General features: G+C 29.4%; 1 protein-coding gene across 4 annotated transcripts in view; it reads right to left on the bottom strand.

Annotated features, from left to right (window-relative positions):
* Nucleotides 1-24240, bottom strand: part of LOC107449378 (HEAT repeat-containing protein 6) — a 140013-nt gene that overhangs the window by 45022 nt on the left and 70751 nt on the right. For all 4 annotated transcript variants that reach the window (XM_087156225.1, XM_087156222.1, XM_087156224.1 and 1 more), the window contains 5 exons: nt 21924-22031; nt 21771-21847; nt 19971-20100; nt 17373-17472; nt 11777-12011 (listed from right to left, as the gene is read on the bottom strand). In XM_087156225.1, the coding sequence (XP_087012351.1) occupies nt 11777-12011; nt 17373-17472; nt 19971-20100; nt 21771-21847; nt 21924-22031 (650 nt within the window). The remainder of the gene's footprint in view (nt 1-11776; nt 12012-17372; nt 17473-19970; nt 20101-21770; nt 21848-21923; nt 22032-24240) is intronic.

The raw sequence follows: 24240 nt of genomic DNA, 5'->3' as shown, positions 1-24240 counted from the left end.
CCAGTGCGAAGGTTAGTGTTATTTTCTTGATCTAATTTACTGTGCTTTTATTGTCAATTTATTAAAATGTCAGAAATTGAAAAATTAAAGACTAGGCATAAAGTTTTAAGAAATAAGGTCACAAAATTAATTACTAAAATTGAAGCATATCTCAAGAGTGTAATGATTTGGCTGATATAGATAAAACTAATGTTTTAAATGAGTTTCGAGAACAATTAATTCACGAAGAAAGTGAGTTTATAAGTTCAAGGTTGAAGATTTGTGTGACATTAGGGAAATCAAAAATGATGCTTCGATTTCAGATGAATATAATGAGAAAATTTTTCTATGGAAACAAAAGATTCTTAATGTAATTGATAATTTGAGCGCAAAAGAAAAAGGAAAATTTTCAGTTGATTTAAGTATGAGAGAAAGTAGAGAAAATACACCTCCTTGGGCTAGTTCAAGTAGTAATGCGCAAGTAATAAAAAACTGTTGAACTTACCAAGTTGTATATAAATAAATAGTATGGAAACCCTGCACATCGGGTAGAATTTTCCAATCAATTCGAAAACATAACAATAACAGTTTAAGCAAAGTAGATAAATTTAATTATTTAAAGTCTTATGTAGGTGGAATAGCAGCAAGTTTTATTAATGGTAAAACATTTTGTTTAATTCTGAAATGCAAATTGAAGGCCAAATTATGAATATTTATAGTTAATTTTATCCTTTTATTTGTCAGAATGATTGTTATGGTAATGAGGTACTCCTAAAAAATTTCATTTGAAACACTGATAGAGTTCAAACAATTTATTTTTTATTTATTTTAATTATATTGAAATGAAATGATTTTATATCACCGACTATCCGATAATTTGTATGCTTTTATTTCATCTCTAACACTTGCAGGCCTTTTTTATTCAGTAAGACTTTTATTATAATTATATACATCCAATTTTTAAAAAAGAGAACTTCTGAATAGAAAAAAAAATACTGAAAACTATTGACACATCAGGGTTCCCACAGTACTTAAGAAACCTTGAAAGTCCTTGAATTTGGCTGGAAAAAAATCAGGGCCCTGAAAAGTCCTTGAATTCTGCCATAGGGTACTTGAAAAGTACTTGATTTTTTAGGAATTAAAATACTACTTTGTACAAAAAAGTAGTAAAGAAATAATAAATTCAAAGAAAAATTACAGAAATTCTGATTGACGCAATTTTTAATACTTGAAGTGAAAAGGGGATAAAGAAGATGCAAAACTTTTCTCTCCTAGATTTTTTAGATCAGATTATTGTTCATCTCTCTGATGTTTTGAAAGCTGAAATTTCTAGCAAATTTTAGGTTTTGTAGTCATAGTTTTCGAATGATATATAGTGTTTAATTGATTTAAAAATATGTTCAATGTGTTAACTGATTAAGAATGATGATTCAAAATGATTTGAGAATCACACATAGCTGTTCTATATTAAGCACCTTTCGAATCACAAATTGCAATTAGCATCATAATGATCGCTATTCACATGAAAACAATTTGCTAATTATCCAACAGAATTCACATTAAAGTGATTTATGTATCTCACATTGTGGTTTATGTCTTGTTAGTTCGTGCGTTTTGTATCATTTGCTATTCATATAATTCCGGTTTAAGAAACATACAACAATTCAATGTAAATTTACAAATCACACATTGTGATACGTGATTTAAGCAATCTTCGAGACTTACTTCACCTTTCTTATAATTTTGATTGACATATAGTATGTCTAGATTCGTATAAATGCGGTTTAAAAATTACGCTTAGTAAAAATTACACATTCAAAAAATTTTAAAAATCACGCTTCGCATTTTATGGACATATTTTAAAGAAAATAAAGCTCGGTAAGTCTTAGTTATCTGTGAAATGTTGCTCTACAATAGATTTTATAATGTTCAAAATACATTACTGATATTCTGAAGTAACAAAATAGAAATTTTGATATTAAAATTGAAACAGATATATTTTGATAAATTATCTATGCTATAGATAATTACAGATTCTATAATTATATACCGTAAACCGGGGCGAGTCTACCCATCCAGGGGCGAGTCTACCCACTTTAGTTTTATTCAATTTTCATTATTTTAAATTGCAAATAAAAATTTTTTTACCGACGGAGGACTTAGTTCAGACTCTAAGGAAGATGGCGCTGTAGTAGTTTGATCCATTTTTATTTATTTGGTGTCGTTTTAACCGACCTGTTCAAACGTCTTTTGAGAGATTTGTATTGAAAATCAGCAAACTTTTAATTGGTGCTCCGTAAGTATAATATTATTATTACTATTTTCACTTTGGTTAAGTGATAAACTTATCTAAGACTAAGATTACATTAATTTTATATGAAAAAAAACAAGAAGAATGTAAGTTTTGCTGTTGTAAACAAAAAGCCAGAATTCGCGGGGCGAGTCGACCCATTTGTATTTAGTTTTAATAAAGCATAATAATATAATTTAGAACTTTGTTTATATTAAAATTAAGTCATTTTAAATGAATTTGAGTATATTATTTTAATTCTGCATTGATAAATTTATCATTAATAAGAAAATTTATAGGTTAAATATAAATGTAAATATAAAATATGTTTATTTTACCTATTTTTTAAATTTTTATATTACAAAATTAACTTTTTTTATTTAATGCAAGTTAAATAAATTATTATTTATAAATTATTATTACCTCCCAAAAGAATGGGAAAAGGATTTTTCATGATTCCCAATGTTTGAATTTCGATTTTGTTAATAATCTTTAATTATTATTATTTATTAATTATTTAATTGTAAATTTATATTAATTTTTATTTATTTTTATCAACAATAATCAGAAAAAAATGTTATTTTATAATGTTAATGATCATAAAAACAAAACTGTGATCAAAATGTGATAACCGATCAAATACTCAATTTGTGTTATTTTATGAATAAAAAAATGAAATATATAATAAAGTTATGAATTTTACTTCATAAATATCCTATATAGCAACTAAAATAATAATTTAATAGTAAAATTTGATTATTTACAATGTTAACATTCATTTTAGTAGAATGGGTAGACTCGCCCCATACGAGAGATTTGTCAGCAGTTCTATAAAAATATACAGTAACAGCGTAACTGTCAATATTTTCTAAAATCGATTTCACAGCTTTAAAGAGGGGTAAATAGCGATTCCGAAACACCTATTAAAAGCCTTTTTTCTTTAATATTTACAAAAGTTTGACCACTTGAAAGTTGACAAACTAAAAATTATATAGACTCGCCCCGGTTTACGGTACATTTCCTGTAATCTAAAATTTGATCTAACATATTAAAAATAAGTATTTATATTTTAATAACCGTGCAATTACACGAGCTTTATCACTTATTTACTATGCTTGTTTAATGTAATATGCATTATACATTCATTCAGTTTCATTAATTCTAATTCACTTCATTATTAAATTTTTCATGAAAAGTTTCACTGATGCTAGTTTTTAAATGTTGGCTAATATCCTATGTTAATTGTTTTTTTTTTTTTTTTTTTTTTTTTTTTTGTCAATTGGAATTAAGGAATTTGGAAGGAATTTAACAGGGATTCTAAGGGATTTGGAACAGTAATGTAATTATCAACCATTTGTATTATTAGCGGATAAATTGAATAAATAATTTTTTTGTTGTTGTCAAATAAGCATTGTGATTTAAAAATATACAATTTCTGCTTCTACGTAATTGTAAAATCTGATTGACATGTACTTTAGCATATAACAATAATACTGAATAGGTCCTTGAAAGTCATTGAAAATTCTTTCAATTTTTAAAAAAAAATTGAGTGGGAACCCTGCACATTTCATCCCTACCTTCCCAAAAAAGAAATTTGACTAATCAGAATGTATCATCTGCCAGAACATTTCTGTTTGTTTCAATCAGAATTGAGTGTCATGTAAAATTTATTTTCTTTCAAATCAATAAAATTGTATTTCCATTCATTTAGAACAGAATAGAAATAAATAAGTTTTCAAAAGTTTTAAATGTATCAATTTGATATTTAAAAAAGTTTTATTATGAAAACCCAAGTATTATGTAGTATTGGATTAACTTAGAAAGATTTTAAGTGCAGTTTAAACTCGCAGAAGATTTTAGAACTTTCTTCTGAGAATATAGAACTTATTTCATTAAGGAGCAATTTAGATTTTAAGGAAAGTTCAACTATATACCTCATACATAAGGAGTATCTCTTGTATCAGTATGAAATATATATACAAAAAAAAATTGTGACTTATTTAATTCTTCTTCCAATAACACCAAGAAAGTCTCCCTTCATGTCATAAGTCAGTGTTTTCACTACAGCGCGAAAATCTTGCTTATTTTTTTCTTTTCCAGCATTAAAAAACTATTAACGCGAGAAGATCGCGCACTCTATTAATCAATTTCAAAATGAGCGAATTTTGGAAAAAAATTCGTCTTCTGCCTTTTTTAATATAATCCGTTTCACTTTTCTTCCTTGATCTTTCATTATTTTCAACATGGATCCCTGTTATCTAGCTTCCCTATTTACCAGTATTGTTCAGAACCAGTGCGAACAGCAGAACACAATGCCCCCCACCCCCCGAATGACGGAACACCTTTCAGAACACATTTTTTTGCAACCGCTTCTTCACGGAAGGTAAGATTTCTTCATGTAAGACGTTTAAATTTTTTTCAATGCTACAAATTTACTAAGTGATTCCGAATTGTTCAGCATGTGTTGCAAGGTCATTTAGCACTCAAAACCCAATAATTAAAAATTAGAAGATGTTAAAAATGTATTATAATTAAAGAAATATTTTTTTTCCAAGTCTATTCGCATTTTTTTAATTTTTAGGAATCTCACTTAACTTTTTGAGATCTCTCCCTGTTTTTGAGAAAGGGCGAGAAATTCTCGCTCATTTTTTTTTTCTGTAATGAAAACACTATAAGTGTAGATCAGGCTAAAACATACAGATCTAAATTACAAATTTCAGCAATCCCTGGCCAGAAATTGTGCTCCTGGTGCAGAAATTGTGCTTGTCTTGTTCATTCTCAAATTTTTCCTGTTCTTCTTTTCTTTTTTAAGGGGGTGGGGGCTCAAGGAAAGAAGGAAAAAAAAATAATTTAACTTTATTTTACATATTTTTCCACCATTCACATTTTTTATATCATTTTATTATACTCTAGTTACAATTAAGGACTATAAATCATCAAACTACCAATACTTTTAATGCATAATAATTCATAAGAAAAATATTTTTTTTAAAAATGTGTGTGAACCGCCCATCAAAAATTTTATATCAGATGTTAGTTTGCACTTTCAACTATCTTTGAATAAAATATTTTTGAAATTGAAGGGGGCAAGTTGCCAGAAATCATCTCCTGAAGTTACTCAACTCCGTTGATCAAAAAACTGCAAAACAGACTCATTTACTAAATAAGTACGATACTTATTTGCAAAAAAAAAAAGTGTTTAAATGACAGATTACTTTATTCTGAACAAAATTTTTAAAAAATTATTGCTCTATGACAAATATAAGGTGAGTTACAATCATTAATAGCCTTTGATGTACGAATCAAAATGGCGGCAAATGCGCAATTTTGGCAAAAATATAAATGCTTATAACTTTTTAACCCCTTAACCGATTTAAATATAATTGATATTTTTGAAATCAGTACAAGAAATTTTTTAAGTGTTCAAATTTTCTTCAAAATCTGAGATGGTGGGTGCCATGGCTGGATGAACTGACATGGAATGACCCGGTTTTGCTTCAACGGATGTAAACAACGATATTGCTTTAAATCTTTTGAAGAATTAATTTGGTAATAAAAACTCGTTAATCCAAGCTTATCTCAATCAGTTGTTAAAATTACCTTTTATTAGAAATGTAAATGATTTATTTGGCTTAAGAAAATTATTTGATTGTGCTAATTCACAAAAGAGAAATTTAGAGTCGTTAGGAACAGAGATCAAAACTTAAGGTAATTTATTAAGTCCTATTCTAATAGAAAGAATTCCGAGGTAAATTGTTCTAGAATTCAATCGAAATTATCCTGAAAATAATTGGGTATTTAAAGATTTGTTTTCATACTTGGAAAGGGAAATAATTTCTAGAGAGAGAACACTGTCGATTTATAAATCTGATTCATGTGAGTATAACAATAGTTTTAGTAACGAAAATAAGAATTTTTGTAAGAAATCTGATTTTATTAAAAAGAGTAATTTCAATAGAAATGCAACAGTCGACAGAAAAAAGTGAATTTCTTGCGACATTAGTGAAGATAAAGTTTGCAACTATCAAAGCGTGGTAGAAAGAAAAAATTGTTGTTTCCATTGTTTTTCAAAGTGTCATATTGCTAGACTCTGAAAAACGAAATTGGAGCTGTGCATAAAATGTAACAGGCGAACTCATCATTATTTATCATGCGAGAAATTGGAGAATGAAATGTTTAATAACAATTCATCGGAAAATGCGGTTGCTCAATGCCACTCCTCCATAAAGAGAAATAGCGTCTTATTGCAAACTTGTAGCAGAGTCACACGTTTTGGAAGAAAAAAAATTAGTAAGAAATCTCTGTGATAATGGTTCCGAAAGAATCTGGATGGCGTGAAGTTTAGCAAATGAACTGCGAGTAAAAATAATAAGAAAAGAAAACTTATCTGTTTATTCTTTTGGGTCCATAATAGCAAAACAAAAAAGCAATGGTGTAACTTGAGTAAAATTAAAGAATAGAAATGATCCAAAACTTTTTGTTGAAATTGAAGCGTTAATTACAGTCACAATTACGATTCCAGATACACGAATCCAGAATGATTTAATAGCGAAAGGTTTCGTTTCAGCAGATGCATGTTTGAATTTCAATGAAGGTTTGGATATTTTAATTGGGGCTGTTATGTTTTTCGAGATTGTTGATTATTCTAAAGCAGAGAAAATAAATAAATCTTTATATTGTATTTCCACTATATTCGGTTTTACGTTACAGGGAATTCAGGAGGAAAATAAAAAGATGTCGAACCGTGTTACTTCTACAAATTTAAGGTCAGTTACGGATGTTTAGGTACAGTGGGATTTAGAATTGCTAGGCATTCGAGATGAAAATGAGATAGCTATTGAGGATAAGCATTTAATAAACAAATTCAAAAATAATTTTCAGTTTGTTAAGGGCAGGTACGTAACTTTATTATTATGGAAAATGTCACCTAAAGATCTTGCAAATAATTTTTGGTTAGTAAAAAAGAGATTCGATAATTTAAAAACTAATTTTGAGAAGAATGACTGGGTTGTGAAGGAATATTAACTTACGATACAAGAGAAACAAAACAAGGGAATAGTCGAGGAATGTACTAGAGATAATGAGGAATATTTTATGCCTCACAGAACAGCTATGCGAAATGATAAAAAAAAAAACTAATAAAGTGTGAGTTTCTAACTGTAGCTCAAAAACTAAGCAAAATTTATTTTTAAATGATTATTCAGAAATTGGGCCAAATTTAAATCCTTATGTGTTAGACATTATTCTTAAAAATTTAAAGTAGCGTTCAGTGCAGATATTGAAAAAGCTTTCCTCATGATAGGCATTACTGAAAAGGATAGGAAATTTTTAAAATTTTTATGGCTTTTAGATAATTCAAGTAACAGCTTCAGAATTTTGCGAATGACTCGCCTTCCTTTCTGTTGTACATCATCTCCGTTTATTCTTAATGCAACAATTAAAAAGCACATTAAACAGTATATTGAAAATGCATGTGTTGAAATGTTGTACACTTCACTTTATGCAGGCGATCTTTATTTTGTTGCTGATGATGTTGAGGAGGCGTTTGATTTATCGACTGAAGCTGTTCATATTTTGGGAGAAGTGGGAAGGAATTTAAGAAAGCTAAATTCTAATTCGGAAGAATTAAAGTCTTTGTGGATAGAAAAGGGTATTAGTGATGTTAGTGAGAGTTCCTGTGGTAGTTTGAAAGTTTTAGGTTTGAATTGGAACCCTATAGGAGATAATCTGTCGTTGGAAACTTCCCTGTTATTGAAACAATTGAATAATTCGGCAAATACCAAAAGGTTTGTGTTGCATGTTGCTGCAATGGTGTTCTATCCGGTTGGTATTGTTGGTCTGTTTGTTTCTAAGATCAAGTGTCTGTTGCAGGAGATATGGAAAAGAGGTTTTGATTGGGACAAAGAGTTGGCAGTGGATTTGAAAATAAAATGGACTGAATGGTGTTCAGAGGTTAAGTACTTAAAGGACATAGTTTTCCCAAGGTATTCGCTTTTGTCATGTGGAAATTCAGAAAGTCAAAGAGTAGAGGTACATATATATGCATATGGGACGTTTTCTTATGTTCGGTATGTCAGTAATGAGGGAAAAATCGTAGTGGCATTCTTGATGTCTAAGAATAGTGTTTCCCCCTAAAAGAAGTTAATTTTGCCACATTTAGAGTTGATGACGACAGTTATAGGAGCTCGAGTAGGAAAGTATCTTAATGGTATTTTTGGGGATATGATTGCTGAATATGTATTTTGGACGGACTCTTCCATTGTATTGCATTGGATCAGAGGAAGCGCTGAACGTTGGAAACAATTTGTTTGTAATAGGGTCAGGGAAGTGCAAGATAAGTCGAATTCAAAGTTTTGGCATCATTGAAAAGGTAGTAAGAAGCCTGCAGATTAGAGGGACCTCAGTGCAAAATTTGATGAAAAAGAGTCTTTGATGGGAAGGTTCGAGTTACTTGGACAGGGAGCGTTGATCTAAATAAGAGAAATAAGAGATTCTGGATAGAGAAATTGATGTAGAAAGGAAGAAAACAGTTGTATGTTGTGCAGTGGAGACCAATTGGGAAATAGAGGAATTGTTGTCAAAGTATTCTTCATGGATGAATTTGCTGAGAGTAATTCCTTGGTGCTTACGATTCAAACATAATGTGAGATCCTCAGTGAAAATGAAAAAGTAAGTATCAAAGTACCAAAATAAGATCTCCTCCCTGAATCCAATTCTAGATGATGGTGGAATTCTGAGAGTGGGGGGATGACTTTGAAATGCGGAAATAACAGACAGTGCCAATCATCCAATTATCCTTCCAAAGTCGTAACTATCTCCATGGTGGTTTGCAGTTCTTATCTTCTGAAATAAGGAGAAAATACTGGATAATCAATGCTAGAACAGTAATTAAGTGAACAACACAGAACTGCATCACCTGTTGTAAATTGCGAAAGGACATGTGTGTTCGAATGGTGGGAAACCTCCCAATAGCCAGAGTAAATCCAGGTAAGGTTTTTTCAAAAACTGGAGTAGACATGGCCGGTTCTGTTAAAATCAAACCTAAAAAGGGTCGTTGTGTACGTCCATTAAAGACTTATATTTGCATCTTTATCTGCTTCATAACAAAGGCAGTTCACCTGGAAGTGGTAAGAGAACTAACAGCAAATTCTTTTGTAGCTACCTTAAAACGTTTTATTTCCCGAAGAGGAAAACCAGACGAACTTTATAGAGACTGCGTCAAAAATTTTTTCTGTGCAAATAAAAATCTGCAGTTGTGGAGATCTGCCCCAGTTTGCCAATTTTTAACAAATTAAGGTATAGACTGGCATTTTAACCCACCCTCAACACCCCATTTCGGTGGGTTGTGAGAGGCTACTGTTAAGTTCATGAAGTTTCATATGAAACGGGTGAATGGTCAGCAACTTCTCATGTATGAGAATTTTTCCACCTATTTAGCAGAAATTGAAGTCTATCTAATCTCCCGACCCCTTGTGCCAATGGCAGAGGATCGAGATAATTGTGATGCCTTTACTCCAGGACATTTCTAGTTGGTCATTCGTTGAAAATAATCCCAGAACCAGTAATGACCAATGAAAAGTCAAGTCTCAACGAGAGGTGGAAGATGGTGTGTCAGTTGTCTCAATCATTTTGGAAAAAGTGGTCCTTAGACTATATATCCCAACTCCAAAATCGACGAAAGTGGAGACGCTCATCTCCAAATACTGCCAAAATCGACGATCTTGTCATTATAAAGGATGACAATGCACCAGCTCTTAAGTAGAGACAGGGTAGAGTTATAATGCTCCTTCCAGGTCCCAACAATAATGTGAGAGTAATGAAGTTAAAAACATCGAATAGTGAAACTAAGAGATCTATTCACAAACTGAGTGTGTTACCTGTAGAGTGATAGATTTTTGTCATTAACAAAAATAACTATTTTTTCTTACTTTTTTTTAGGAAGTTTAATCTGTGTGATAATTATAAAATTTAAATCTAGAATTATCTCATTAATAATTTGTATACATATTTTTGATAACCGCTGGGTAAAATTTTGATTATTTGCAAATTTTCTCTTTAAAAATTCATACTATTAAGAATTGAGAATGCGTAACGAATATTTGTAGTTATAGATTTGTGTTTATTAGGCATTATTTTCTTGCAGTATATTTTTACATAAAATTTAAAAATCATCACATTAAATATAAATGAGTGTAACAAAATATGTGAAAGTAAATAAGTGTAAAAATAAATGTAAATAAGTGTATAAGAAAACATCGATTTTTTCTCTGTTTTAAAAGATAAGAAAATTTGAAACAATAATTATCGAAGGAACAATTGAAACACTGCATGGATTAACAGTGATATTGGTGCAAACCGAGTGTGTCAAAGAGTGATTTTTGGGATCTGCGATTCAAACTTCATGTGCCATAATAATATCGATATATATATATATTTAAAAAAAAAAACACAAGAATATCAATAATAATGAAGTTGTAAAATACATCAAAATTTAAAAAAAAAGCAAAAATTTTTAGCAATAATTGTCGAAAAGAATGATCAAAACACTACATACATTTATGCTGGAATGGCACGAGTTGTGAGCAATGATTAAGTGAAGTTTCAAATGAGCGATTTAGAATTTTCATGTGCATAATATATTAAAAACATTGGGTCGATTTTATTTCAAGCAAATTTAAAAAAAAAAAAATATGAGGAACAAATGTATAGCATTGATTAATTGCTTTGCTACAAATCTGAATTGGTAACTTAATCTCCTCTCACAGTCATATTTTATTAATATGATGTTTTAAAAAAATGAAAGAAAGAACATGATTTCTATAAATTAAACTTTCGGGATTTTGGATTTTTTAAAATTATTTATTTGAAATTCTAGCTTGAATTCTAGTCATTGTTGATTTTTCATATTCTCAAATGAGAACAGAAAAGTTACGAGCTTTTCTATCAGATCCGATACATGAGAAAGACATCATCTGAATATAATTCTGCAGAGACAAAAAAAATCATTTGAAAATTTATGAAGGAAAGAAAACCAAACATTTTTATTTCCCAAAGGAAAAATCTCTCTGCAAAAACCATGTAATGTGCTGCGACAATGTCATCATGATTCTGCCAAGGAGATAAGGTTCAGATTCAATTTGCAAACAAGTGGAATTATTTTCATTTTGCAAACAGATTACACTAATATTACCTTAATTTTTGAAGGTCAGCATTATCTAATGTGGCACTGAAAAACTGAGAGATTACTATCAATTCTAAACAGTTTATGTGTTTGTAAGTAATGTTTTATCTACAAAAAAAAAAAAAAAGAAGAAGAAGGAGGAAATGAATGAGGGAGACAGTAAATCTGCCATGTTTTAATTACAAAATATAACAGTAAACAATCTGCTTACATTCTTACATAAAAAAAAAAATTCTTGATTGCTAAATTTACCACTACAACTATTGAAACAGCCATTAAAATGAAAGGAAGATTATGAAAACCAAACATAAAATAAGAATAAATACCTTGATTTAGGAAAATATTTTTTGGTCATACTGCATAAAACCTGCAAGGATTGTATTCTGAGAGGCATGTGTTCATCATGGTAAATTATTTGTTTACAAACATCCACAATCCAAGGTGTATCGTTCTCTCTATCAAAGTCAGATGAAAGCATTAGACTTTCAAACTCTTCAGGTGTTTGATCAGAATTTAAAATGCTTATAAATACTGCCAAAGCAGCTACTTGTACTTGGACATCTGCAAAATGAAACATTTCTTTTTGTTTTCGTTAATAAAAAATACACAATATTTCATTTTACATTTAGATTTGACTAAGAATCTCCAGTAATGAACATCTGCAAGGCAAACTGACTTTTATATAAAATAATTAGAAAAAAATAGATGCAACACATTAAAAGACAAAACTCAATGTTTACAAATAATACCTGGAAATAAGTAAATATTAAGGCGTAAAAACATATAGAGTGATGGGTCGAGGCATCTTTTGTGTGATAATAGCCATTTTAGCGTCATTGATCTGCGCAGTTAGTTACAAGCATTAATAGTCAACCATCATTTTAACAAACTATTATGAAATAAACTTAATAATTCTGTTTTTAAGACCAGATGCAAGTGCATAACCTGCATTAATATGTTTAATTTACTTCTTTTATCTTTCTTGTTTAGCTACACCATTGTATGATTAAAGTTTTGTTCCATGTTAAGTTAAACAGGTTGCATAGCCAAATCTTTCAACAAAAAATAAGCACCTTTTAAGTACTTTTAAGCACTCAAAAAATATTTTTAAGCACTATATACATTAACAAATTGCAAAATAATTTTCAAAGACTTTACATGATCATGATAAAGTAACTAGTTTCTGACAAAGAACTCTTTTCTTGATTATATTAGCCATTATAAAATGATCAAGAGAGTTTTCGACTCGATATCAGAGGGAGGGAAATTAAGTCTGAAATAGAGAATATCTTGCAAAATGCAACAGAGTTGCACATGGTAGTGCAATAATCTCACCAAAACCAGCTCAGTAGGCGCACATACAGACTCACAGGTATTTCATCAAACAGGCAAGTATTTCATCAAACATGCAAACTGATTGGTGCTTTCATATGCTATGGACGGATGGTACGTCAAAGCAGATTATGGTTGAAGGAATTGTGAAGACGTTGAACAGAACAATGTGAAAAGAAAGCTTTTGCATAATATGTGGTGAAAATTGACAGGGTAAAGAAAAAAATTTCATTTTGGAAAAGGAAAAACTAAAGACTTTTTGAAAACACCCAATGAAAAAAGCACTTTCAAATAGCGAAAATCGAAAATAAGCACCTTTAAGCTGCACCTTTTAAAAATGCTACACATCATGTTTAAAGAGTGTTGTATGTAATTAATAACACATACAATACAGGATTACTGAAAAGGCTGGTTAATAAGATAAATTAAATTACAGAATCTTCTCTGAGATTTAGAAATAGAGGGTTCTGTCAGTTTGAAGAAGTCAGTAGGTGGAAAGTCCTTCCTTTTTGCTAAAGTTTTGGAAAAGCACAATTATAGTTTATTTGAAGATACAGTAAGTAATTATTAAAATGTATTTATTATTTGAAGGAAAAAAGGTTAAACTAATTATTTTATACTTGTGCAAATCACAAAATATAAAGTTTGGACAAACAGTTCTTGAAAAATAGGTCTTTTTGAAGTCAAAAACTATTTGTATTTTGCTATTTATATTATTTTTACAAGACTTTTTATAAACTTAATTACTTAAAATAAGTTGAAAAGAATTTGCATATCTTACAGTCAAATTTTTTTGAACATTATTAACTATAATAATAAAAAATAATATTAAAATTTTTTATTTGTACGGGTCCTAGAATAACAGAAATTTAAAATTTTGTGAATAAGTTTTTGGTTTATTTAAAAAATTCTTTAGGTACTGCTAAATAGGCAAAAAGTTGAATTTACATAAAAGGGTTTGTTCTTTCCACCGCCAGATTAAACTATTGCAGGTACCTTTCATATTTTCATGAACAAAAATACAAATGTGTCAGAAACAGTAACTGATTTCAAAAAATTAGTTATTTATTAGCAACAGCTTATTTGAAGTAAATCCTTAAGATTGGCATTTAATCAGTAAAAATCTGGTCATTAGAACAAAAGTTATTTAGAGAAACAACTTTTTATAACTAAATTAGAGTTTGTTTACAGTCCAGTGAATTGCTTTGAATTAGTTAAGTCTGTTTACAAGCTGCGTTGAAAAAAAATGTTCCCAAAAGGTGTTCTGCAAAATCTAAGGATTCTGTAAAAAAGTCAAGACTTTTAAAAAACAGAACTGTGAAAGAATTTTTTCTGAGACCAAATTCTCTAGCACTAATACCTTTCTCAACATACTTTCAATAATAACAAATATGTATGTTACTAATTTAAGGTAACAAAATGCTGTGTTTACCAAAACAATATAATTTTTTTCATTGACTATGTAATACGTTTTTGATTCTAATATTCTGGGTGATATTCTCTGATTTTCTTGGGAGGGGGGAAACATATTAATTATTTCCTTCATTGCATTTTGTAAATAATCATCACATTAGAAAAAATAATTAAAAATCATGAAATCCACAGCACCGAAAAACAGATTGATGACGAAATCATGCGAATCGGACTCTTCAAAAAAAAGGGTTACTCAAATGTGTATTTTGTTTCAAGATTAGATTGTTGTAATAAATAATATCACATAAAAAGTATGTTTGTAAAAAGTATATATTTAAAAACTATGAAGAAATCAAAAGCAATAACTGCCAAAAAAATCTATAATATTGTCTTAAAAAGTAAATACTCAAATGCGCGATTCTAATTTTTCATATCATATCGGTACATTTCAAAACCATGTAAAAATCAATATCGATAACTGCTGAAGATACTATCAGCATAAATTGTGTACGTCAAAAAGTAATTATTTAAATAAATGTGCAATTCAAATTTGACTTGTAAATTTTTACAGAAAAGAAAGCCAAAATTTTTTTCTTTCCAAAGGAAAAATCTTTTTGTGAGAACTCTAATGTTCTGTAATAATATCGCCGTGATTCTGCCACGAGGAAAACAAGTAATAATTTTTGAAACCTGAAATTTGCATCCAACCAATAACGTATTATTTATTTAATATTTTGGTGAAATTATTCTATGATAAAAGAAAAAGCAAAATTTGTAAATTCCCACAAGTGTTCTATTCATACATAATGTTTAAATATTTCTCATCAAACTTTAAAATTCAAAATAAAGTAATCAAATTCAAGAATAAAGAATTATTTTTTTGTGATAAAAATTCAAACAGTTCTTTATTCAGCCTATTTTATTCCTTTTACTTATGTGCTAAAAATGACTAAATAAAAAGCCCCTGTACACCAATGAAATGAATTGTTTGATAAAAAACATAATTTTCATACTGTTATCAACCACTTTGTAGCCGTTGTATGCCATGCGACAAAGAGAAAAGCATACTAAGAGCATTGTAAAAACTTGATCTGATTAAATGATTTAGAATCCAAAGCATCAGTATAAATTTTAGAAGCAATTATTTTTATTATGTGATACAAATTTTTAACTCTTTCACCAGGTAAGAGATGTACATTTTGTAGTGATAATAAATTAGAAGATTTGCATTCAACTGTAGAAAAAAATGAGATAAGTTTCTGACAAGTATCCTGATAAGAGCTTTGATAGCTCAGGGGATAGCGCACTTGCCTTCTAATGAGGTGAACCAGGTTCCAATCCCGGAAAGGGCTGGTTTATTGGAATTTCACAGTTGGTTTGCAAAGAACCATAGTGCTGACGTAAAAATATCCTCAGTGGCAGCTGGATCATGGGTTAGAGTCCCCTTGCCGTCAGGCTAACCATGGAAGGTTTTCCTCTCCATGTAACGCAAATATGAGTTAGTTCCATTAAAAAGTCCTCCATGAAGGCAACTTTCTCTGAATACTTGATTCAACAGTTCCCTTGTCTTCTGGACTGGGTTCAAAATTACAAGGATACAAAGTTAAACATTAGTAGTTGTAAACCCAAACATTGGGTCGGCTGTTCAATGAGGGTTATAAAATAAAATAAATAAAATGGAACAAAATTCAGGCATGAAAGTGGACAAAAATAAATAAGCTGAACTTTTACAATGCAGTTACTAGGAGGGAGGGTTTTATATAATACTGTGACATCAATGAGATTTAAAAAAACGCAAGGGTACAATTACAAGGATACGGAGTTGAACATTGGTAGTCACAAACTGAAAATTTGGTCAGTTGTTCAAAGATGGTTATAAAATATAAATATCCTGATAAGAAGTAAAATTTTTAAATTAGCAAACACATCTTTTGCAGGACCAGTTAATCTAAGCTTTAAGTATACAAAAGCTATAAGATCAGACTAATTACTTAAGTCATAACTTTGTTCAATGAAGAATAATACCTCATTAAAGTCACCATTAAAAGGCTGAATATTAATATTAAATGAAGACATATTTGAATTATTTACAACAGCAGAAGTTTAAGATGTCTCTTTTGTCATTGCTTTACTTTGAAAAATAAGATATGTCATAAAATATAACTAAATGAAAATAAAATTAAATCCAATAATAAATGCTGTTGACTGAACTGATCAAAACAAAATAATAAATGCTATGAATTAAATTTATCAATAAAAAATAATAAATTCTATGAAAAGGTGCTGCAATAAATAATATCAGGAACAGAAACCACTGATCTAAATTTTAAAGCTGAAAATTTTAATTTATCAGAAATGCAATTATTAAGATTAGATTAGGCATTGTATTTTTGAAATAGAAAAAAAAAATGTTGTTTCATTCATCCAAGTTTTTTGAGCCCTATGGCAGAATTTTTTCGGGCTTTCTGCAACATTCCTCTCTAAAACTAATATATTTCTGCAAGAAACTTAAAATTAACAAATATACATGTTACTAAATATACATGTTACTAAATATACATGTTACTAAATATACATGTTACTAAATATACATTAAAAAGTCTTCCACAAAGGCAAATTTCTCCCAATATTTGATCCAGGAGTTCCCTTGTCTTCTGGATTAAGTTCAAAATTACAAGATAACAAAGTTGAACATTAGTAGTAGTGAACCCAAAATTTGGTCGGCTATTTAACGACGGTTATTAAATATAAAATAAAATCTAATAACACAATGCAACCTCAGCAAAAACAAAAATTAATGATAAATAAAAAAATTGGAATTATATAAAAAAAAATTTATTGTGTTTTTACAACATGTCGCTTAGTTTACTGCATGATTTTGTGGCTTTGTTCAGTACCAATTTATTGATAGTTTAAATTTTTTTTTCCATATATGGAGGACAGATATTCAGCTAGTAAATAAATAAAAGATATGCACATTATATCCTCGTGACATTAAACCATATTTACATTGTTGTAAACCGACATTTTAATAAAGTTAAATTTTATCAACATTTATCTTAAAGAATTTTTTTAAATTCGAATTCACATGTTGACAAAATGAGTTATAAAGCAAAACTTCATCTGGGCCATATTATTAACATAAGAATAACACATCAAATTTAAAAAACGACTAACCTTTATGGAACAAGAATCCTTTTATTTGCATAAGATACTTAAAAAGTATTTCATTCCTTAACTTGTTATAAGGCACATTTTCCGCTAACACAGCATAACACTATAAAACAGATGAAAACATATAAAGTCCACTAAATTGATTTTCCAAGATACTTTTTGTTAAAAAAAATTAAGCTTGATTACGGTTATAAAATGAAATAGAACTATCAGGGTTTCCACGCAATTTATGATTTCAAGTTCAAGGACTTTCAATGACCTAAAATCAAATTTTTCAAGGTTGTATGTAGGTGGGAAAAATTATATATTTCCATTTTACTTTCAAAAATTTACTCATTAGAGCTTTTCAAAAATTGTGTTAGTTCAAATTTCTTTACCAATTCATATCTGCTAAGCATTATAAATTGCATATAGCATGAAATGCCAGATTTTGATCATTGGAATTTAGGTAAGCCCCTCCCATTCTCTATGATTTGGAATCAAACTTTTATTTTAACACAACATAAAAAGTTTCAAAAATCACTGTTAGTTAGTGTGCTACACGTGGTTAAAACAAGGCTAATACTAGACATGGTTTCTTTTCACTATTGGTTTTACCGTACTTGTATTTTGTAATCCAATCATATGAGAGGGGTAGATAAGGATAAGGGCTTTTTAAAAAGTAGATCAAACTAGAAAAATAGATAGACTTAGCTGACCTTCAATAAGAAAACTGTGAAATGAAGGGAAGGCCTATCATTTCGCTTAAGGTTACTTTTTTTGAAGGAAATATTATTTTAAAAATTACTCTGGGAAAATCAAAAACTTTTTAATGACCCTATCACAGAATTTAAGGACTTTTAGGTGCCCTCATTTTTTTAAAAACAAAATTCAAGGACTTTCAAGGTTTTTCCAAGTACAATGAAAATCCTGTAATACAAAAAAAAAAGAAAGAAAGAAAACATAAATTAGTGGGTCTTTTTGCTCACTTACTACTAACACTTGTTAATCCAACATTCAGAAGAAATCTGGCTATCAAATCCGGTCCATTCGAAATTTGGCAAAGCACTTAGTAAAGTGAGTAAATGTAAAAACTACATTGCAACAAAAATAAATACAAAACTAAGAATGTCTTAAAAAAGACAGTTATGACTAGACATTCAGAATTGTTTTGAATACACAGTTAATTCAGCACCTATTTTTTTTTAAAAAAAATAAATATTTTAACCTTTTCAAAAGCCTTAAGTTTTTTTATGACCTTGTAGCAGGACATGACTATTTCTCCTTTTAACATACAGAGCTTCTTTCCCTAAGAGTTAGTTTGTAATACAATTGAAATTTTATTACTGTTTTAAAATTCTAGTCATTTGATATAATTATATGACTGAAATTTTATGTGAATAATAAAAAGAATAAATGATTAATTTTGTGACATGATTGAATTTTTATCACTCTTTTACTTGGAAAAGAGAAAAGTATGCTAAATTTTGTTTCTCAAATTGACTTGTATTGATAAGCAAAAAGATCTGCGTTTTCGTAAGTATTCATCATAATAAATCATAAAATTAACTCAAGGTCTCACATAAGGGTAGAAATTTTACTGATTTAGAAATGCTTTTATTTTCCTATTCTTTCACAACAATCAAGGGTATTAAAGTAACATTACTTTCATCTTTATTTGTCTTTTTTAATCATTTCTCCCTCCTAACATATTATTCACAAGTTAAACCATTTATTATTTTTTTCAAACTTCAGATAAAAGTGAATAAAATAAACTTCACAGCTCACTTTATTGCATTCATATCATCCAAAGAAAGTTACAATCACCTGTTATTGTGGTGACAAAACAGTAAGAACCACCATCAGGAATGAGGTTTGGAAGCAATCACTATCAGGCTGCAAAATGACCTAATTCATGAGAACATATTCTCAAAGAATTATTTAGTACTTAAAAATCTTTTACAATTTAATTTTTCTATCATGGCAATTATTAGTAAACTTTCTAGAAAAAAAAAAATTCCGAAAGGTCGCAAAAACTATCTGGGAGTTTTAGTCACTGAGCTCCCACATCATTCAGGACATCTATTTTCAAGCTCAATGGCAAAATTGCTCTCAAGCAATGGCGCAACTCCAATGGTCAGAGACAAGCTAAAGAGTTGAATTATGACTGCCCTAGTGCGCCTCAAAAAGAGCTTCCGAAGCAGAACAAGAAGATCATTGGTCTTCTCACTGGATGCACCCTCAGAAGACACCTAGATGGTTGTTGTATCTGATTCTCTTTGTAGAGGTTGTCATCTTGAGGAGGAGACTCATGACATATACTTTGTGAGGTCTATTCTGCTCAAAGATTTGAGCATTTAGGGCAACATTGCATTAAGGCTTGGGAATTGCAAGATATTCCTGTAAGTTGTTTGCTGAACTTTATTTCAGCTATAAAGCTTTCTTGTTAATCAGGATTTAGGGTTTGGGTACAATAGTGCTCTGGTCAACGTGCCCTGCTCTTTGAAGCTGCCAAACCTCTAAGTCTTCACCTGAAATCCTATATTTCCAGGTTTTGCTGCAAACCTAACATTCTATTTTATAAATTGTTTTAATGGGTAGAAAATATACAAAAAACATTACTTTTAGAATTTGCAAAAGCAGAAGAGATGACTTCTCAGAGATTAGAGCAAGAAGCAAACATCTGTGAGTTTCAGTTATCATTGATGCAAGAATTGAACTCAGTGAAGTAAATGCTGAATGTCTTGTGCTCCTGAATAAAAATGGATTAAAATGATATTTTTGCCATTTAGTTGGGCATAAAATTTTTGTTGTTCAGGCAAATTCAGTAAAAAAAAAAATTAAATTTTTTATTGATTACAGAATTTAATAAAACCCACTAAATTAACAAACTTTAAAAAAAGTTTTTAACATAATAGATAAATCAATAAGTAAATTTAATGCTAAGTTAATAAATAAAATGAATTATTATCTTAAATATTATTATTAATTTAAGTTAATCAATTCATTCTTTAAGATTTTAAATGCAGTTCAAATAGAAGAAACCGAAATATTTTTTAAGCACTTAAAATTTTCTCAAAAAATTTTTTAGCTACTAAAGAATTACATTACATTATATCAATCGTTCTAGCATAACAAATTGCACTGAATATTTTCTGCTACACAATATACTCTCTCATTAAAATAGAAAACACCCAAATTTATATTGAAAGAAAGTCATTAGTCTGAAGTTTGGGAAAACGAGTTAATGCTCATAGGATTAATTTATTGCAGACATTAAATGAAATAAATACATAATTATAGTATTTTCACAATATTTATGAATGGTTAACCGTGTAAAGCTAAGCACAGATGGCACAAGGGGTTAAAATTTGTAGTTTCCGGGTTATTACTTCCGATTGATTTCTACGCCTAAACTTGATAAAGTGTGCCATCCAATATTATTATACTAATAGTGATTACAATATAATGCATTCTTTCTATTTAAATTTCAATGAAACAAACAGCAAATGAATTAAGAAGACACTCAAAACCAGGCGAATTTGTAAATTGCAGGAAACCCTAATGAATGGTAAAATTACGTGCAAATTTAAACATAAATCACATTAATAAAACTTCCTAGAATATTAAGCCTGCTCACACAATGCCTCATAAGCATAACATAAGTAGAGGAACTCATTTTTTACACAGTACAAAATTTCTCAAAAACTATAGTTTTTATTACTTAATAGAAAGAGTGTAATCTTGGCTATGAAATTTTAATTGTTGGCACCTCTGTTTTTTCTTCAAAAGAACTGGATAACATTATTAGTGGTTTGACATGTGAGCAGCACAATGGAAGGTCCATTGGTAATGATAACTCAGAGAAATGCTGCCAAAGGATTAATACAGATCAGTTTACTAACATCGTAGATGGCAAATTATTGGGGTCTCAAAACACAGAGTTCATTAGGGAGGGTAAATGCAGGACTAACTTCTAGCTACGAGTCCATGTCAGAATTTTACAACAACACTTCACTTTTCATAGCCATTGACTGCATTTTTTTTATATAAACCATGCAACACCATTAACTCACTATGCAAGATGAATGAATAAGATCATGCAGACCCTGCTTTGACAATGGATGGAAATAAAGCCTAAAAAAATTACTCCTTTTTTCTGAATCAAGGATTTTTGGGATTCAGAAATATTATTAAAATATGAAAGGGTCAATAGAATAAAGGGCTCAAATGAATAAAACAATAATAAGAAGTGACAAAATTGAAATTAATTTATTTCATTTGAATTTCTTCTTTAGAAATGTCATTTAAAACTTTACTAAATTTTATATTAATATTATGCAAGAATATTTCTCTAAAAGTGAAAGAAACATTTTTAAACAGTCAAAACTTCCATATAGATAGGTGCATAAGATACTAAACCTGCCATCAGCAAGAATTAAATATTGCTTAGAGCCTCTAATTATTTCACTGAGCAGAATTAAGGCATTAAGTCTGACCTAAAAAGAAGAAAAAAACGTTAACAATAAAATAAACCAGTAAAAAAAGCAAACAACATTTGTGTTACTCACTTACATGCGGTGCCAAGTCCTTTAACACAGTATAGAAAAGAGACACAGACACAGCTGGATGATCTGGCAAGAAAGCTGTCCAATAACTGAACATGATTTTTTTATCAATACACTAAAAATTAAAATTAAATGAATTAGCTTTTAAGACAATATTTTTTATGTGCAAAATTGAGTGATAATTACTGACCTAATGATCAGATTTTTACATTCTAAGAAACCAAAATGTTTCTTTACGTAATAAATAACATTTCCTTATTTCAGTGAGTTATATCAAATAATAAAGACTGAAATATTTATCTGGTAGTCACTAGAATTAAATTTATTGGTGCCCACTTTTTGTGTTAATTCCTCAATAAAAACAAAGTTAACCACATCTGAAAAGGAAATAAACTGTCAATAAAAAAGAGAAATTTTCAGGGTTGCCACTCAAATCTGGAAACCCCTGTACATATTATACACAATATATAAAGAGGAAAAACAACAATTATTGGGCAACGATATTTATTACTTTTAATTGCTGGAAAAACTTCTGAACATACTTAAATAACGTAAATGAAATAGTTTAGTATAGCTGACCTATCCCATTGAGTAGTCATTTTTAAAAAAATGAAAATACGAAACAAAATTCCCGGTTCGTAAAGAATTTTCTACATTTTCCAGGTTTTCCCTGTGGAGTGGCAACCATGTATCAAATAATAATAATAAAGGTCCTTTCATTTAAATTGATTGTGCTAAAATTTAGTCTATTTAAAGACTTGTCAAACATTTAAGTAAAAAATACAAGAGTGGTGAGAATGGGGTGACAAAAAGAGATTTTTTATTAAGTCGCTAATCTTATCCAAATAAAACTGTCATTTTCTTAAAAGTCATTACGGATACAGATTTCGTTTCAAACAACCGTAGCTGAGATTCAAACCTGGTTCACCTCATTGAAAGGCAAATACCCTGAGCCATCATGGCTCAAGCAATCACTTTTTTTATTTTATAACCATCGTTGACCAGTCGACCCAATTTTTTGGGTTTACCATTACTAATGTTCAACTCTGTAGCATTGTAATTTTGAACTTGATCCAGAAAATTCGGCGAAATTTAGCTTTGTAGAAGAAATTTGGATGAAACTAACCCGCATTTGTGATACATGGTGAGGAAAACCTCTCACGGTTAACCTGATGGTAAGGGGACTCTAACGTTACTTGTGCAAAAAATGGAATTTCAAAATGTTTGATTCGCGTTCATTAACGATAATAGTTTTTTCAGCTAAGGTTTGAAAAGGTGAGCCAGCCGAGTGGTTTTTTTTGTCGGATTGGGCCGATTTGAAAAAACACCCATTCTTTATACCTAGTGGCTTTTTCCCACATTTTATTATTTCCAATGAAATTTCTTTGCAATTTTTAAACCAAAATGTTCTCAGAAATTCAACTTATTTTTTTATAAAGTAATTTTTTATTCTACAATATATGAAGTAAAACATATTTCAGCAACCTGATTTTTCAAACAAAATTATATGAAAAAAAATTCATGATTAAAAAAAGACATTGCAAAGTTAGATTATGTTACTTATCTATAAAACAAATTATGTGTAATATGCATACACATGATACTTAGTGCATAATTTATAATGATTCTAAACCCTTCAGGGTTTGTCAAAATACATCAACAGACATATCTTTATATAATATAAAAAGAGACTGAAATAACACATAGCCAATCACAGTTAGTAACACACAAAACAGCCAATGAAAATTCAGAATGCATGTGTGTGAAAAGGTAATAATTTTTAATAACACTGCCTGTTGAAATGTTACAACTAAACTAATGTTACAACTAAATCCATATCCAGGAGTGGGAGAGTTTGCTCTTTTAAAACTATTTCATTAGTGTATTTTAAGATTTTTGATATAATTCTCATTTTCCTTAGACATTTGAAAAACGTGTTACAGAATTGATTTCAAGAGATAATTTTAAAGAAAAAAGTTAAGAATTTAAGATTTATCTAGCTTTATTTACTATTCTGTTTAACACATAATACAGTACAGAACCCGTTATCCGGAAATCAGAAAACCGGAAAACCAAAAAACCGGAATGAAATTCGATAAATTTTCTCGCCATTTTTTTAAAAATAAATGTTTTTTTCCTCATAAGATTTTAGGATTTTTCTTTCTTTTTTGAAAGATGTTTACCTTACCATCATTTTGGAAATACTCATTAGTGTATTACTTCATCGTTTTTTTCTTCTTTTTAAGATTATTTCCAAATATTTTTTTTCAGTTGGGTTTAACGATAAAAAAACGGCTTTTTGTAGCGATTCAGAAAACCGGAAA

Source organism: Parasteatoda tepidariorum, chromosome 12 (assembly GCF_982258835.1).
Source record: "Parasteatoda tepidariorum strain Cologne lab strain chromosome 12, Ptep-v5.0, whole genome shotgun sequence".
Taxonomy (NCBI): Eukaryota; Metazoa; Arthropoda; class Arachnida; order Araneae; family Theridiidae; genus Parasteatoda; species Parasteatoda tepidariorum.
Note: the sequence above shows the minus strand (reverse complement) of the source record. Positions and strands in the feature narration are given on the sequence as shown.